Raw genomic sequence first — 19,385 nt, forward strand, 5'->3', positions numbered from 1 at the left:
TTTTTTTCCTTCTGATCACTCCATGATGGAACATGGCTTTGGATGGGGGTGGGCAGAATTGCATGTTTTGAGAAATGGTTGGTGAAAAAACATTCACTTTTGAGGTGGAAGCTAGACCAGTAGTCCAAGGGATCTAAAGTTTCTGAAAAAATGCTCTTTTGAAAACCATAATCAAGAATCTTGTCAAAGAGGGAAGGACAAAAAGATGTAAAAAAAAAAAAGAGGAGGAAAAGAAAAAAAGGAAAAGAAAAAAATTAGTTGTAATCAAATCAGTGGGGGAATAGCCACCTCATACCGAGTCCCAACTACTTCCGAGAATAACACAGAAACTACAATGCTGTTTTTAATAAGCGTCAAATAAACATGAATAGAATAATGACATAATTGTGTTACTAAGGCTTATGTTAAGATCTGTTTGTGGCTGCTGTGTTTCCAGGGATATTTTTCCTGAAAGTACCTGTAATGACTTACATTTGCTCTCATTGAAGATGATAGGCTGCTACCATCAATTGCATTCATAATGTGCACTTCACAAAATTTAAGCACAAATATACTTGAAAGGTCTCGGGACTTGAGCTGGAGTGTGTACATGAGAATACAGTTTCTCTGATCATGATAGAGTTGTGTTGATTTAGTCTATCTAGGGATTTTTTAGTTGGCTTATACTGTCTGCACCACTTTATTAAATACTGTTGGTATAGTTACACTAGTGAGGGAGAACTCATGGTTTCTCCTTTGGTTATATTTTCTCTTTGCCTATCTATAAATACATTAGCAACAAAAGGAGGACTAAGGGGAATCTTCATTCTCAATTGTATCAGTGGGGCAACAGTGACAAAGGAGGAAAAGGTTGAGTTAGTTAATGCCTTTGCCTCGGTCTTTAATAATAAGACCAGTTGTTCTCTGGGTACCCAGCCCCCTGCGCTGGAAGACAGGGACGAGGAGCAGAATGAAGCCTTCATAATTCAAGGGGAAATGGTGAGTGACCCACTACAGCACTTAGACATGCACAAGTCTGTGGGGCCATATGGGATCTACCTAAGGGTACTGAGGGAGCTGGCGGAAGCACTCACCAAGCCACTTCCTGTCATTTATCAGCAGTCCTGGCTAACCTGGGCAGTCCCAGTTGACTGGCATCTAGCAAATGCAACGCCCATCCCCAAGAAGGGCTGGAAGGAGGATTCTAGGAACTACAGGCCTGTCAGTCTGATTTCGGTCCTTGTGAAGGTCGTGGAACAGATCATCCCAAGTGCCATTATGTGGCACATGCAGTACAACCGGGTGATCAGGCCCAGTCAGCACGGGTTCATGAAAGGCAGATCCTGCTTGACAAACCTGATTTCCTTCTATGACAAGGTGGCCTGCTTAGTGGATGAGGGAAAGGTTGTGGATGTTTTCTGCCTGGACTTTAGTAAGGCCTTTGACGCCATTTTCTACAGCATTCTCCTGGAGAATCTGGCTGCATGTGGCCTGGACAGGTGCACGCTTTGCTGAGTAAAAACCTGGCTGGATGGCCAGGCCTAAAGAGTTGTTGTGAATGGAGTTAAATCCAGCTGGTGGCTGGTCACAAGTGGGTAGTACCCCGGGGCTCAGTATTGGGGCCCACTTGTCTTTGATATCTTTATCAATGATCTGGACGAGGGGATCAAGTGCACCCTCAGCTCCAAGTTGGGTAGGAGTGTTGATCTGCTGGAGGGAAGAAAGGCTCTACAGAGGGATCTGGACAGTCTGGATGGATAGGCAGAGGGCAATGGTTTGAGGTTCAATAAGGCCAAGTGCCGGGTCCTGCACTTGGGTCACAACAACCCCCTGCAATGCTGCAGGTTTGGGGCAGAGTGGCTGGAGAGCTGCCTGGCAGAAAAGGACCCGGGGGTGTTGATCAATAGCCATCTGAACATGAGCCAGCAGTATGCCCAGGTGGCCATGAAGGCCAACAGCATCTTGGCCTGTATCAGGAACAGTGTGGCCCAAGCAGGACTAGGGAAGTGATTGTCCCCCGTACTTGGCACTGGTGAAGCCACACCTAGAATTCTGTTTTCAGTTTTGGGCCCCTCACTACAAAAAAGACATTGAGGTGCTGGAGCAGGTCCAGAGGAGGGCAATGAAGCTGGTGAGGGGTCTGGAGAACGAGTCAAATAAGGAGCAGCTGAGGGAGCTGGGGTTGTTTAGTCTGGAGGAATAGGAGGCTGAGGGGAGACCTTGTAGCTCTCTACAACTCCTTGAAAGGAGGGTGTAGTGAGGTGGAGTTCAGTTTCTTCTTCCAAGTAACAGGTGATAGGACAAGAGGAAATGTTCTCAAGTTGTGCTGGGGAGGTTTAGGATGGATATTAGGAGAAATTTCTTCACTGAAAGGGTTGCCAAGCATTGGAACAAGCTGCCATGGGAAATGGTGGAGTCACCATCTCTGGAGGTATTTAAAAGACATGTAGAGGATAGGCAGAGGGCAATGGTTTGAGGTTCAATAAGGCCAAGTGCCGGGTCCTGCACTTGGGTCACAACAACCCCCTGCAATGCTGCAGGTTTGGGGCAGAGTGGCTGGAGAGCTGCCTGGCAGAAAAGGACCCGGGGGTGTTGATCAATAGCCATCTGAACATGAGCCAGCAGTATGCCCAGGTGGCCATGAAGGCCAACAGCATCTTGGCCTGTATCAGGAACAGTGTGGCCCAAGCAGGACTAGGGAAGTGATTGTCCCCCGTACTTGGCACTGGTGAAGCCACACCTAGAATTCTGTTTTCAGTTTTGGGCCCCTCACTACAAAAAAGACATTGAGGTGCTGGAGCAGGTCCAGAGGAGGGCAATGAAGCTGGTGAGGGGTCTGGAGAACGAGTCAAATAAGGAGCAGCTGAGGGAGCTGGGGTTGTTTAGTCTGGAGGAATAGGAGGCTGAGGGGAGACCTTGTAGCTCTCTACAACTCCTTGAAAGGAGGGTGTAGTGAGGTGGAGTTCAGTTTCTTCTTCCAAGTAACAGGTGATAGGACAAGAGGAAATGTTCTCAAGTTGTGCTGGGGAGGTTTAGGATGGATATTAGGAGAAATTTCTTCACTGAAAGGGTTGCCAAGCATTGGAACAAGCTGCCATGGGAAATGGTGGAGTCACCATCTCTGGAGGTATTTAAAAGACATGTAGACACGGTACTTAGGGACATGGTTTAATGGTGCACTTGACAGTGCTTGGTTAATGGTTGGACTTGGATGATCTTAAAGGTCTTTTCCAACAGAAATTATTTTAAAGTAAGTGTATGGTTATTCTTCATGTGAAAAACCTCCTTTTTAAAAAAAAAAAAAAAGAAAAAAAGCAAGGGACAATTGCGCTGCTTCAGTGCTGTCATTCAATGATCGGGCAGCAATAAAATTTTTCTTTTGTTATCTTTGTTATCATTTGGTGATGGGATCCTTCTGTTGCTAGAAGCTAAACCTTCCTTTTAATAACAGCCTACAGCCTTTTAGACCCAAGTTATGGGCTGTATGCTAAAGAAAAGAAAGTTTCAGGGGAGAGTAATGGAAAACTGGCCATCTTGGGGCCTTATTACCTCTTTAATAAATTTTTCTGCCTTCTTTTTTGATGCAGAACTACCTTATTTTTAACTTTTTATTTTAATGACTTCAGCAAATGTTAAAGAAAATTACAGTTCAAAGAGGATCCTTAGGGGCAAAAAAATTTTGATTAAAATCTTGTATGAAAGCTGTTTACTTTCACTTTATGAAATCACATTGCCTGTATTCCCATTGTGTTATTGTGAATACAAAGTGTGGCACGAGATTATATATGCAGGTGATGACACAACTGATGGGTGTATGGTCAGTTTTGTGATTCATAAGGACCTTCCCCTATTTAGACAATTCTGTGAATCTGTCTTCTGTCCTGTAGTGTAAAAGACCAAGCACAGCTCCCCCTGGAATTGGACTGATGAGGCTTAGAGGCTCTAGGTGAAACACAGAAGTTCTGAAATAAGTAAGACTGGAGTGAGGACAAGGAACTGAACAGCCTGGGAAAGGATGGAAGCAGTGTGTTGAGGGGTTTTTTGTATGGTATAGGGATAGAGAAGGCTGACAGTCTTTTTGTAGCTCAGATTGCTTGAAAACTGAGGATCTGTCATGCTTTGTTCATAGTCACATCTTGGAAATTATTTTGAGTGAAGACATGGCTTTAGGCATGTGGTAGTAGGTGGCGGTGGTGGTTCACTTCTCTACTGCTTGCAGTTGACTCAAAGCTACGTGTCACTGAAGGATCAATAGTGCCTGTTCTGGTGGATCATAATTGTCGATATCGTGTCTGCTTCTTTGCATTCCTGAGTGCCCTGTGCACTCTAGGTTTCAGAGGTTACTAATGTCTTAAATGGTTCCTCTAGATTATGGACAGAGATGGCCAAAAACTCATGCAGAAATGAGTAGCAAAGACAGCTCTTGTGTGTCTGTACTGCCATAAAAATTGATAGTAAGTGAAAGTGTCACTTCCATCTAGTTTGAAAAATCTGTACTTACTGGGCCATCAGCCAGGGATTCTTGGATCTTGGGATAATTTTGCAACTTGATGTCCAGTGGACACTATGTTAATGCATGCTGCTAGACTGTTTCTTTAATGAAAAGAGTGCATTTTTCAAACCGTTACCTCAGCTATTCTATACCTCAATCTGGTAATGGAAAACTGGAAAGATCAGCATTATTCAATCACAGTTACCCTCACAGGATTTCAGGTGTACTTTTTGCTGTGAAAATATTTCTGTTGCTAGAAAGAGATATTTCAGGATTGGGATGATTTTATTTTTCTTGAAATACTTTTCTTTAAATTCTTTAATTCTCGAGTAATGCAGACTTTTATTTTCATTTACACAAAGGAAACCTATTTGATAGGAGAAATTATTCCTTATAAAATAGAAAATAAACTCTAAATGTGGAAATGAGTCTTTTGACTTCAGTGGATCATCCCCCATAGGTTTTACTAAATTAGAGAATGCATTTTCAAAAATTTTTTTCCTGTTCTATGGTGTTTTCTCCCCCACGCCCAACCTTTAAGTATCTTTAATTAATTTCATATAAAGGTACTATTTTAAAGTGCTACTAAAGTAATTTGTAATGAAATGTTTTCCGTAGTAAGACTATAACTGAGCAACTGGTATCTTTTTGAATGTAGTTGGATATGTTAAGGGAGGAGTTTCCTTAGGAGCCAGGTTGTCATGAACATGGAATTAGCTTCACAAACTTGATATCAAGTCTTGTTTGCTTTTGTTGTTGGTAGGTGTAGTAAAGGGGAGAAAACAATGCCTCAAATGAGACCATGGTACATTGTCATTAGCCATGCCAATGTGAATTCTTGCCCCAATGTTGTTAACGCAGCACCACGAGATCTGCTTAGCTTCTTTTTTTTGAAAATAGGAAATATTTAAAGTTTTGTCTAAATATGACAAAATGCTTCCTTTTAAGTGGTCAATGGCTGTATCTACCTAAAAAGCATTATGTGGTCATTAATTGTGTGGTTTTCAGTTACCTTGTTTGTTTGCTTTATTCTATTTAATACACATTAAAGGATATTTTCTTTGACTGTTAAATAACATTAGTATTAAAACTGCTGGCCTTATTAAAATGAGCAAATATATTTGTGTGACTAAAGCTTCATAAAAATCGTACTGTGAACAAAAAGATTTATGCAAGTAGGAGCGTAGTTCGCATGCAGATTTGCTAAACAAAGAACTACCTGGTTCAATGGGTGACAGGTGTTATATGGAAAGATTTTAACTGTATGACTCAAGCTGTGCATATTTTTCTTAGCACCTACCTCTGTATATATGAGTATTTGAATTTAAACAAAATTTCATTACCAGATTTGACAATGGAAAACCATTAGGTTCACTGTGGAACTTGGGACCCTGAGGTTTGAAGTGGAGGTGAGATCATGGGGAGATATTTGCAAGTGTCTACTTACCACTTTATTTAGAAAGCTATTTTTATGGTTGGCTGCTACTTTGGATACATCTAGCAGTTACAGTGATAGTCTTAAACTCTAGAAGTTGCCATAATAAAGAAGAAATTGTAGCCTACATCTGGAGGGTGTGTTGTTATCGGTGTGATACACAGACAGATGGCAACATACCTCTTGTCTCAATTGGAAAGCAGCTGAGTGTAAACAAAAAATGCTCTTTTAGTATTGTGGAACTTGCTATGTTTCACCTTTATATTTTCTCCTTTGTGAATGACATTTTCAAGCTGATGACTTAGTCTTGAAAACATGTTAATGGAGTAAGAATTAAGGAAAGTAGTTTTAATATAAAGTAAGGAATTAAATTAGCCTAGGATGTCAATCTTGGCCTCTGGGTTTGATCTAGACAAGTGTAAATGGTTGATTAGTTAACGTTGAGGGAGGGAAGGGGAAAGGTCACTTTTAAACAAGTTTACACTGCTTAGCTGGTATCAAATGATCTCTTCCTAGATATTCCCTGGGAAGTGTTTGAAATGTTGTAAATCCACTATCTAATCTGTCTGTGCTTGTTTTGAACAATGGATTAACTGTAACTATCACTATAGCACTATGTATAGCAAGATAGTTGTCATTTTTGGTGGCTCAGCATATTAAAAAGACTTGCTTTGCTCCTTTATTTTCTGCCAAACTTTCAAAATTGAGTTTCATTTACATCCTGTAAGGATAAAGCTCTGTAAAATATAATGGGAATGTCTGCAGAAATCTTTTTCTTTTCGTTTTTTCTTTTGACAGTGAAATGTAAAATAATTTTTACAAACACTTGAACAGGTATGGGTTTTTCTTTTTGTGAGTTTTTTTTGTGTTTGTTTTTTTTTTCTTTGAGTGGTCATCACACCAGATAGTTAAGATATAACAGTGCCTTTCCTGGTTAATATTTTTTTTCCCAACATGGCTTTTGGAAGCAAGAGTAAAATTACATAAAAACTTGATTTTCAACATCCCAAAGCACTCTTGGATACATTGCAGAGGTTTTGAGGTTGTTCTTCGCCTTACCACTTAACACTGTTGAATATTCCCTTTTGTGCTGTTGGAATGATTGGACCTCTGCTAAATATCTGTCATGTTTTCAAACGATGTTCCATAGTGCCCAATGTGTGTGTGTTTATGCTGGAACAGCTAGATATTCCTTGACTTTGATTTACTCTAGTGGTTTCTATTTTTTAAAATATTTGGATACTTTAATGAAATATGACTGCTTGGTTTCCCCTGGCTGTAAAAAGAAATGGAAAAAAAAAAATCTGAAAAGCACTTGTTAAAACATTTTTTTTTAAAGAGAAATCCAACTTGAAATGTCCTGCCTTTATCAGGGTCAGAAAATACAGCTAGGAAAAGCAGAAACACTTGACCAGTTCTGTCTTTAAATCTATGAATTAAACTTGCAGGTTAAGTCCAAGACAAGTTAAAAAAGCATCTAAATATGTTCCTAGTTGAGTTTTGTGAGCAAAAACTCTTCAAAAGTTAGATGAGTGAGAATTTTACATGACCTCAGTGAGTGATAACACTTTTAATGGGATCCTGCAAAGTAAAGTTAAAACTTGGCACGGATAAACTGACCAGACCTATTGATCTGTTTGATCTGTGGGAAGTTGCCCTATATGAAATGTGTTATCTAGACACACATGATTACAAAATCACATTTTTCTATCAGTCAGAGGAGCAAGCTACATAATTGTTTAGCTTGGTTGACTGATCGTGTTGGTTATGATTAGACTGGAAAATGTGTTGAAGGGTATTGGTGAGGTCAGTGAGGCTTGGTAGATCCATGTCTGCATCATCACTTTTGTAGTAAGTTGTATTTATTGAAAGTTGGAGGGTGCTTAGATATAAAGCTGCTCATCTGTGAATACAATTTGCTTCTTATGGTTTTTAGAGTATTTTAATGAATTCAACTCTTATCACTTAAAGTTTTGGTATAGATGTTTACGTAGTTTTCGTCTGTATGTTTGTGTAGACAACGCACTCGTTGGCTTTTCTTGATCATCTGCAGAAACAAAGCTGTTTGCAGTGCAAGTGTGAACAAATGTTACATTTCATGAAGATGAGTAGAACTGGGTGAACATTGTGTTTCTAATTTACAGAACATGAAATAAATGATGTCATGCTGAGCAAAATGAAGAAATATTTGAGATCCAATAAACACATTAAAATTTCCTTTCTTTTTAGCTTACTATTTAAAAAACTACTAAATTAGATATTTCATATGAAAAAAATTGCTTCAGAAATGTGTCTTCATAAAAAATGTATTGCGCAAAACAGGCAAGTTGCTTGCCAGAGTAATTAAGTGTGTAGAAGCGTGAAGTTGTCTTTTGGGATAGAAAATGTTTGTCCTAATCTGAAATTGGTACTTAGGAAGACCTTTGAACATAGTGTGTGTGCCACTCTCATAGGCCACCAGTACGGTGAAGGAAGAAAAATATCTTGGAAGTGGGAGTTTTCCAATTGCTATGGCTAATGGTGTCTGAAGGGAAGTCTAAAATATCACTTCTAAATGATCATGCATCTCTTCGTGGGGATTCTGGGACAAGATCTGGCTCATATAAATCAACAGTGCTAAAGCTAATTAATGTTATTGATGATATGTAGCCAGTAGTCACAATCATTAGATTAAGTTCCTCAGGAAGAACATGAATAGCTTTCAGTAAAACAAAAGTATACGGAGAAAACTTGACCTGTTGTGAAATCAGATACTGGCTGGGATTTAGAAAAACGGTGTTGGAATATGCCACTGTAGTACTTAGGGGAAAAAAAAAAAAAAAGGTACATTAAGGCTCCTGTTAGGGTTAACTGAATTTATAATCTTTTTCTAATCATTATACAGTACCTGAATTGCAGGTTTGGTGGTTTGTTTTTTTTATTTTACACCATGCTTTTTTGTGAAAGTAGTTTGGTTGTGTTGAACTGAAGAAGTCTCCCTGCCGTGCCACTGAATGCACTGAGGGAGGCCAGAGAGACACTAATGTTCTTTTCCTGTATTTTTTGAAAAACATGATGGGGTGTTACATCTCTGCTAGCCTCCAGGAAAGTAATTAAGTAGTTAACTATCTTGAACCCAGCTAACTTACATTATGAAATTTATTTGAGGACTTATTTTCTTGACGTCACTGGGATCAGCAGGCGCCAGGATAGTTCTGAGTCCGTAGCAGTGCTGTGTGCAAGTAAGCATTTAGACATACATTTATAAAACTTTCTACGATCTTAGGCTTACTTATACGATCTTCCATAAATTATTCTGTATCTTATTTCACTTCTAAAAACTGCACAGCAACTATCAGAATTAATTTAAATCAAAATGCATCTAAATTAAATTTAGGAAAAAACCACACCAAGCCAAATGTGTGGTATATTTTAAAATGCGGGAGCTGTGCACTGTTATGACAGATTATATTTTTTTACTTGTGAGCAATGAACTTTTTGCATGTTGCAATATTCAGAGATGACTTGATTAGATCTTGCACAGTAAACTTTGTTCTGATCTGCAGCAATCTCAGAATCCTTGAGTCTATGAACAAATGTGCGCCTTTACTACCACTATAGGTGTTGCCATTAGAGAAGCTTTCAGATTACTTGTGATGGTGGTGGTTAATCAAATTGATGTGACTTTGGATAACTGGCATATTAACAGAGCCAAAGTTGCAGTGCAAAAAAGTGTACAATAAACCATTTAACACTATTGGATTGAAACTACAGTTAATATGGGAAGGAAAAGGAAGCAATTAAGATTGTTTGAATTTTTTTTTAATAATATTCCTTCTTCGCTCATTTCTTTATTGTGAGGATGAAGGGGGAGAAGGAATATGAAAGTAGAGCCAGGAGCACATCTCAAAGTCAACAACCCTTAAAATTAAGACCTGCTAAGCAATAATCCTTTCTTTTCTTGGCTCTGAAGAATAAAAATCAAATGTTGCATAATTTATTAGATAAAACTATAGTGATTCTGTACACTTCTTTTGCTACACGTAAGGAATTAGCTTCGGAATGTTGTCCACAATGGCATGTCTAGATTGTCAAAGCTAAGGGAAATTCTGACCAAATCAACTTTTTGGACTAAGGTTTTTAATTAATGCAGGTGATGCTGATATGCTTAGAGTAAAAACTATCAGTGAAACAATAGAATTCATCTCCACCTGGTTTTGTTGCAACTTTTTAATAATAGTATATATAACAACATCTTTGTTCCTTGGTACAATCTCTTCATGTTCTCATGTTCTCCCCAAGTAGCCTGACTAGTTTTGCTGTCCCAAAGTGGGGTTGTTTACCCAGTGTGCAGATGCCAATATGCACACAGAGTAGAGGTATTATCTATTTATTTCATTTCTGTGGAACGGGTGCTGGGTGGTGGTCCCCAAAGCTAGCACACTGCCCTGAAAACTCTTAGGAATATTTATACGGTTCAAAACACAGAAATACCCACCCTTAGTTACTGGTTAGTACCTTATTTTAACAATTTTTATTGTTTAGTACAGTCTCTCGCTTTGATTTTAAATGACAATATCCTTTAATTGATGTACGCATACTCCAGTACAGTGCAGGGGAGAGGGGGATAGTCCAATTCTGTCTCCAATTGAGTTGGTGGTCATGATCTCCCACTGCCACCTCTACGTTTCCCCTAGTTACTGCAAATTTTTGTTGACTTAATGCCTTATCCAGCAGCTGTCTGGTTTTCAGGCAGTTTTGGCAGCTCCTGTTGTGGGATGTTCCATATTAGCAGCCTTCTGTTCTTCTTCAAGGGTATATTCGTTAGCAAGGCATTTATTACTTATACCAAATGTCTGGTTTCACAGGGCTTTGTGACCTTTTTACAACTCTTTATTCTTACCTAGTGGGAAATTCTACCTCCTACAATATTTTTTAACCCTTTAAATCTATATTCTACAATCTTAAACTGCATCAGTTTGGAAATACATGATCTGCCAACTTATTTTTTTCTTTAGAGTTTGGAGCTTGTGGTTACTCTATTGTATGATGTCTTGTGTTCTATATCTATCTAATTTAGGCTTTACAAATCAAAAATGAGTGTTTGAATGTGTGCGTGTAATGGCAGTGAAAAGGTTAATGCTGCACAATGATATTTCCGACTAGTTGAATTATCAATATGTAACAAGTGAGTCACAGTTGATGAGTAATTGTTGAGACTGGTCCTGCAGAGAACGAGGATCAGCATAATCTCACTGAACAACAAACCAATATAGTTTAAAAAAAACATAAAGACAATGTTTGTATACCCATAGCAGAAGAAAGGATGATTTGTTAATGAGGAAAAACAGAACAAGGAAGATGGAGAGGTTTTCAAGAGTATGAAAACCCATAATGGCAACTTGTATAAATTGTGGTAGAATGTCTGTCTCACCACTGACTCCTCCTGTGTCAGGTTTCTGATGCAAAAACAAATGAGACAGTCCCACCTGGATATGCTGAGCAGCTATGCACAAATTGAAGTCAGAGCACTCGGGGCCTTTTCCTGAGGAATGTAAGCAACAATGCAAGTTTGTTTTTATCTGTTATCTTGAGTTAAAAAAATACATAAATAAACGTTACCTGCTTTCTTTTTTAACAACACAAAAACTAACCTTGTGCCATGCAAATTGTGAGTCCGCAGACAGGTTTGATTTTATTTTGCTCTAAATTTTTGTCTCTTTCACAAATCTTAAGTTCCATGTTTTAAGAACAGAATCAAATTTACATTTATTAGCAATAGTACCGCATGAACAGGTCCCAATGCTCATAATGGCGAATTGATCTGCCTCATATATATTTTTTTCCTGTGGATTTACTTTCTTCAACTAGAACCTAGAACTCTTCAGTTGTCAGTATGATCTTTTATATATATGTATTAATAAAAATATGAAAACTGAGTACATGCAAATTATGGAAGCTACTCTGCATGTTACAAACTGTATTTTACTTAGTTAAGCTTAATGAATGTTCCTTAAAACTATTACTTTGTTGGCTCTCCATGTGTCTCATTTGTCTTAAACTAGCTAAATCAATTATGCATGTCTTAATCTTTGACATAATCTATGAAGATACAGTTTCCCCAGGTATAGCATATTTATCTTCATTTTTTTGAAATTGTACCTAGATTTTCAATTATCATGGGTTCTCAAAATTTACATGTTTAACTGTTTTCCTACCTCTCTGTGTTTTCATCTGACCTCAGCTTAAATGGAATATAAATCTATCACTTTTTCTAACCAGACTGAGGAGTATAAGTGTAAATATATTTGAATTTTCATCCAATATGCCTGGTCATCTGTTTACTGTGTCCTAACCTACTTATCTGTAAGGATATCAGTATGAAAGTTTTAGCAAACAAAGTGAAGACAATGCATTAGACCTATTTTCCCTCTGTTAAAAATGTGAGATGTTTTGTAGGTCCTTATCTTGCAGTTACTGAAAAGTTATTTAAAATATGACACACCTTTCAACTTTTTATTATGGGAAGACTAATTTCTTGTTCCTTGCTCTCTTTTCTCCTGCCTTTCTTTCCCTGCTATTGATAGTTTTGCCGTTAGTGGCAAGATTGGGCACCTATGCATGAATATTGGAATAAAAGTAATACTGGAGGAGTTACCCCAAGGACAAGTGTATTTGCTATCATTAAAGAATATCAAAGATCTGATCACTAAAAATGGTCACGTTAGGGATACCATCCGATCTGATTACTAAAAATGGTCACGTTAGGGATACCATCCTCATCAAATTTAACTTAAGAGTCTGGATTCCAGCACTGGAAAAAAAAAATATCTGGTGAAAGAAATGCAATTCCTCATCTGAATTCTGAGCGTTGCGTGTTTATCCCAGCGTATCTGGCTTTGAAGATAGGCTAGGCTAGGCAAAGACCTACTGCACCACCTATTTTACAGCTTATTTTGTGTAGCTGTAGCTGGTGGAACCAAAGCTGGTAGCCAGGTGATTAAACCCTGCTGAAGCTGTATGGGCGGAATAGAGTGTGCATCTCTTCTCAGTGCTGAACTTTGTTTCTTCCCTGCTGCCTGCTCTCCCTCTAACCCCCTTCCCTGTGTGCAGGGGCGTGGACGTACCTATTGCTTGGCTCCAACTCTGCTGATCAGAGGAAAATGTGTCACATTTGATGAGAGATAGGATCCCTGTTCTGTGTGACTTGTAAGTGGCCCTGTCCCAAGAGTGAAGTTAGTAAAGAGGATAAGATGTTGTGCTCCTGGGTTAGTGTGGATAGGAGTCAGGGCATCGAGATTTCCACCTGGATCATGCAGCTCATGTTGGGCCTCTGCAGTTGTTACAAATGGGTGAAGTGGTCCAAGAACAAATCCTGAGCCAAATACAGTTCATTTTGGAGAGGTGAAGCTCTTAATCCATAGGCCTTCCCTGAGTATTCCCAACACTGCTTGCTGAAACACTGCTGAACTCTGTCAGCTTGGAAATCCTCAGTAGTATGGTTAGATAATAGGGAAATGAAATCAACAGTCAATTGCTGAGCTCCAGCCAGAGTGATTAAAGACTATTTTAATGGTCCTAAATCAGAGGTGACTGTGCTCAGTTTATTAATTATTATTTCCTGATCAATCGAGTTTAAAACTCCTAGTCCAAATCCAAACCATCCTGTTATATCTCTCTGTTTCCTTGAGTGGTGAGCTCTGGAATGTAACCATGCCTTCCATCCTTTAAGACTGCGAAACAAAAGGTAAGCATTCTGATTTTATCTGAGATATATCAGCTTGTACCTTTACCCGTACCTTCTTTAAAGAATATGTGGGGTCCAGAAATAATTTCTGCTCATTGGATTGTCTCACTACATAAGGGCCTGCGAACGAAAGGTTATGGTATTTCACAGCACAGTTAGCTGGTTCAAACAGAGGGATGGTGGTTGGACTTGGAGTAATTATATTTCTCCGAGGCACATGGAGCGCAAAGGGGAATAGGAATGTTGCTGAACGGCTTTCTAGACTAAATAGTGCACCTATCTTATAAACTGCTTCTCTTTTATTTACTATAGTAAAGCTACATTGAGGTTGCTGACATGTAGCCTTCAAAGTAGCTGTTGGTACTTTCCATATGATAAATTTCCTTTTTTCAGTGCTATTGTATTTTATATTTATAGTGATGTTTTCAGCCTTTTCAGATGTGTTGCAAGTAACCATACTCCTAAAGGTAAATGGTTGAGTGAAAGTTTTTATCTCCTTTTTGCATGCTATATTTTCCCCATATATTACATATTTCTTATATATTATTGGTGCATTATAATTGAGAATAGTATTTGAACGTTTCACTTTTGGAAAGGGGATAAGTTGGGGAGAGAGAGTAATCGATTTAATCGTTTGGGTTTTATCCATACCACGTGTGGTGGTTATATCCTTTAGGACTAAAATCAAGGCCACTTGTTGGTATGATCTTATCATTTTTCTTGCATCATGTATAACTCCTATGCACCTAATTATTGAACTAACTTTAGGTTGAACCTCTGCTTGACAGTATTCTTGGTGAAGTGTACATACTGCCGAGAATATACATTGTTATGGCTCTTCTAAATTGTATACGTAAATGCCAACCATCATTACAGTGGTTAGGTACACTTGTGCCATATCAAATTTACATGCTATATCAACCAAGCTGTTCTCTCTTATTTCAAAAGACGGTATTTGTCGTGAATTTCCCCAATCTCTTCTAATCTGACCATAAATTTTTAAAACTCTGTATACCTTAGTCGTCTTATATGTGATATTCAAACCTGCATTGCCCAAATATCCATTCCTGGTCCAGTCTTCAGGGTCAGGGACATCATCTAGATCTTGATGGGTGGTGCAGTTCTCTGTCCATCCAGCTGTGATGTAGAAGATCACAATAATGATTTCCAGAATCGCAGTTTTGCTGATCCATTACATTCGGAGGTCCATCTCTGCTCAAGTAGGGGATCTTTCTTACGACTCGAAGCCGTCTTTTGTAATCTTAGTTTTAAGGGTCCTAAAGGTTCAGAAGTCCATTGCTTGTCTGGAGCTTTCTTTTTTTTTTTTTTTTATGCGAGAATAGTGAATCCAGGACAGCTGTTCTTTCACTTTGATTGCAGTGAAGGTGGTCAGTAGCACTTGGAATGGTCCGTTCCACTTCTCTTCCAGTGGATTACCTGAGAAATTCTTGATATAAACCCAACTTCCAGGAGTAAAGGGATGGATAGGATGATCCAATCCCTTAACTCTGTTTCCTAGGACAGTCTTATTGATTTTCTCTAATTGTTTTCCCAAAGAAATAACATAATTTTGTAAATAGGAATTACCCAACTGATTTAAATCTTCTCCTTTATATTTTGTCTGGTATGGTCTCCCATAGAATATTTCAAAAGGGCTTAGGTTCTCTTTAGCTCTTGGCTTTACTCATGGTCTAAGCAGAGCTATGGGTAATGCTTGATACCAATACAAATCTGCTTCTTGACATATTTTGGCTATCTGCTGTTTTATCATGTGATTCATTTTTTATACTTGCCCACCGGCCTGCGGCCTATATGGGGTGTGTAACTGCCAATCAATTCCCAATAGTTTGCTAACTTGTTGCACTATTTGTGCACAGAAGTGAGTACCTCCATCTGATAAGATGACTATAGGTACTCCAAATCGAGGTATTATCTCGTTCAATAACACTTTAGTCACTTCTCTTGCCTGGTTTGTTCTACAGGGAAAAGCCTCTGGCCATCCAGAAAAGGTGTCTGTAAGCACCAATAAGTACTTATACCCCCCTTTTCTTGGGAGTTCGGAAAAATCAATTTGCCAATGGTCTCCTGGTACGTTTCCTTTTAAGGAAAAATTAAGGCTAGAATTTGTTCTTTCTGTATTCTTTCTGCTGCCTGTTTAGCCTCATAATCAGCCCCTCAGATGTCCTCGACAATGCATGATGGCGACGCTAGCTGGTAACCGTACTGCCTCCAGTAGACGAAGTATTTCTTCTGTATGTTTGGTTTGTTTTCCTTGCGCAGTAAGCAATCCTCGTTCCTTCCAGACTGCTCCATGGGCATGAACAACCCCAAAAGCATATTTAGAGTCTGTCCATATATTTATCCTTTTCCCTTTTGCCAATTCCAAAGCTCTAGTCAAAGCAATAATCTCAGCCTTTTGAGCTGACGTCCCAATAGGCAGTGGTTGGGATTCAATTACCTTATTTGTTGTGGTCACCGCATATCCAGCTTTACGGATACCTTGTCGGACAAAGCTACTTCCATCCGTAAACCAGGAATCCTGTGCGTCCTCCAGGGGTTCTTCTTTCAGGTCTGGTCTGCTGGAGTACACAGTCTCTATTGTTTCCAAACAGTCATGCGTCAGTGGTTCAGTTGTTGCTCCACTAAGGAAAGAGGCTGGGTTCACAACGTTAGTCACTTCAATTTTAATGTCATCCGATTCAACAAGGATGGCCTGGTATTTCAAAAACCTGGATGGGGAAAGCCAGTGGTTCCCTTTTTGTTCTAATACAGCGGATACCGTATGTGAAACCAATACTGTCATCTTCTGGCCCAAAGTAAATTTCCGGGCTTCCTCAATATTTAGTATTACGGCCGCTACCGCTCGTAAACATCCTGGCCATCCTTTACTTACTTCATCTAATTGTTTGGAGAAGTAAGCTACGGCTCTTTTGTATGGTCCCAGCCGCTGAGCTAAAACTCCTAGAGCTATTCCTTGTTTCTCGTGAGAAAAGAGCCAGAAAGGTTTGGTTACATCAGGCAAGCCCAAGGCTGGGGCTCTCATGAGTTCCTTTTTAAGTATTTCAAATGCGTTCTGAGCTTCTTTGGACCATATCAATCCAGTGGGATTATTTTTCAAGAGTTCATATAAAGGTTTCACTATTATTCCGTAGTTATAAATCCATAATTGACACCAACCTGTCATTCCCAAGAAGGTTCTGAGTTCTTTTACCGTCTGAGGAAGTGGGGTTTTACAGATGGCTTCCTTTCGTCCAGTTCCCAACTCCCGTTGTCCTCCAGATAATTCATATCCCAGGTAGGTCACTTGCTGTTGTATCATTTGAACTTTCTGTTGAGAGACTCGATATCCATTTAGTCCAAGAAAGTTTAACAAGCTCACAGTCCATTGGATACACTCAGGTTTTGTTTCAGTTGCTATTAATAGGTCATCCATGTATTGTAAAAGGGTTCTGTTTTTGGAATGAGGCTTCCATGCCTCAAGCTCACGTGCTAATTGATTTTTGAAAATTGTTGGACTGTTTTTGAAACCTTGGGGTAACACTGTCCAAGTAAGCTGGGTTTTCCTACCAGTGGTAGGGCTTTCCCATTCAAAAGCAAACAACTTTTGACTTTCTTTAGCCAAAGGCAGACAAAAGAATGCATCTTTTAGGTCTAGTACTGTAATCCGATCTGTTTTCCTAATTTAAATCTAAGGGGTTCCAAAAAGAACGCCTTTCTCTGCTGGCCAGTGGCTCCTATCACATTTACAAAATCCTTGCTTACAGGCATTACTTCTTGATTTAAAACAGAGAAAGAGGCACCTGTATCTATAAAAAATTCAACTTCTTTCTCTTGTTCCCCTAGCTTTATTTTGACCAGTGGATCTGCTAGGGTAGATGCCTCAGGTCCCCATCAATCAGTCCCTGTTTCAGCTATCAGGGCAGGTGGGGTATTTTTAAACTCAGGGCATTCATTTTTCCAGTGTCCTTTTTCCAGCAATATGCACATTGATTCCGCTCCAATACATTTCCAACATTAACACCTCTACCTCTTGCCAAATTCCTTAGTCCTCCTCTAGTCCCAAAAGGCATCCCTCTTCCAGGTCCTCTAAATCCCCTATCCACATCTTCCCGATTTCCAAAAACTCTCCAGGCTTCTTCAAGTAATTTCTCCAGATCCCTTATCTCTGGTTCTTGCAGTAACTGGAGTAAAAGCAGTTGCCGCTCCCCCTTCTTCCTCACCGCTGCCGCCACCCTCTGTCTCAGGGAATGGCGACTGGGGTGGAGAAAGCGGATCTGGCAATGGAGGGGGGGGCATTCCCAAATCCTCAAGCTGATCCTCTGTTTCCTCTTTACTCTTCCTGGATTCTGTTACTTTTAAACACCTTTGTCCAATACTACATGCCGAGCAACACCTCTTCATTTTCTGCTGCCCCTTCCTTTTATCGTTGTGTCCTTTCTCGAGGGACAAAACTAGAGGGTCTTGTGGCAGCACACCAAATCCACAGTCCCTTTGCCACTCAGGACGACCTCACAAAGTGAAAAACATATCCGCATACATAACCTCATCCCATTTTCCTTCTCTCCGTAAGAACAACATCAATTGCAACATAGTATTATAGTTCAGAGTCCCATTAAAGGGCCACTTTTCTCCATCATCTAATTTATATAAGGGCCACCATTAATTACAATATTTTATCAAAGTTTTCTTATTCACATTCCCACCTGACGGTCCTTCTATATTTTTCCAATGTTTTAAAATACATCCTATAGGACTCTTTTTCACAATTCCGCCACTTTGCTGTCCTCCCATCTTTATTAATTTAACTCCCCACACAGTACAGTTAGAGGATAAAATTATCTCCCTAATGTTCCTCCCACTGCATCCACAGCTGACAATTAGGGCACTCAAAATCAGTACAATCTGGATTAGACCCAAACCAATGAGCATAAAATATCTTAAAACAATTTTAACATTCAACACTTATTGCTTGCTTTACACCCGTTATGGAGGGAACAATATTCATTTACATGACCGGTCACATTTATCTGACAAACAAAATACACTCACTTCGTTCGTCTCCGGCCGCACCCCTCGCGGGATAACGGAACCGCGGATCAGAACTCCGCACTCGCTTCGCAGCTGCGCCGCGTCTCAGTCACTCAAATCATACATACAGGAGCTAGCTCAATTCATTCACACACCTTTTATCAAATCCAAATCAGCTTTCAATAAACAATTCCTTTAAACAGTTCCAATTTCAATACCGACAAGTTACTACCACCACAATGTACGTTAATGCAAAGGTACCTAGCTCGCGACTTACGACCGTACCCAACGTACTAAAACCAAGTGTATGAAATACAAGAGCACAAAACACAGCATGTGTTCATACCTGCATACACAAACCAAACCAAGTGTACAAAGCACAGCATGTGCCTATACCCGCGTACACAACCCAAACCAAGTGTACGTAACACAAGAGAGCGCAGCACAACCTGAGTTGCGCAGCAGAACTCACGTACACAGTCTGCCCTCAGGCACTAGTAGCCTGGCATACAGCGCCCTGCGTAGGACGTCTCCTACGACTTATGGGAACCCCAAATGACCGGTCCCAAATACCAAAACCATTTCTTTTTTGTCTTTTTTTTTTTTTAATTTTTAAAAGAATACCTTATTTTCTAGACGGTCCTTGTCTGCTCCCGCAGTGATCCGTATGAGGCGAGGAGTCCCTCCGGGAAGGTCCCGGGGGTACCCTAGGGAGTCCTGTTCTC

The 19,385-nt window shown here is 39.6% G+C and overlaps 1 protein-coding gene across 1 annotated transcript; it reads right to left on the bottom strand.

The window, feature by feature from the left end:
* Nucleotides 1-15,799: 15,799 nt before the first annotated feature.
* On the bottom strand, nt 15,800-18,904 carry LOC106895075. The gene has a single exon (XM_014954160.1). It carries the CDS (start codon nt 17,063-17,065, stop codon nt 15,800-15,802), a length of 1,266 nt encoding a protein of 421 aa, XP_014809646.1. The 5' UTR covers nt 17,066-18,904.
* Between the last annotated feature and the right edge of the window lie 481 nt (nt 18,905-19,385).

This window comes from Calidris pugnax, unplaced genomic scaffold (assembly GCF_001431845.1).
Source record: "Calidris pugnax isolate Ruff unplaced genomic scaffold, ASM143184v1 scaffold103, whole genome shotgun sequence".
NCBI classification, from domain to species: domain Eukaryota; kingdom Metazoa; phylum Chordata; class Aves; order Charadriiformes; family Scolopacidae; genus Calidris; species Calidris pugnax.

Excerpts from the sequence above, each read along its gene's own strand:
- LOC106895075 (XM_014954160.1), bottom strand. The coding sequence starts at position 17,065 with ATGGATGACCTATTAATAGCAACTGAAACAAAACCTGAGTGTATCCAA.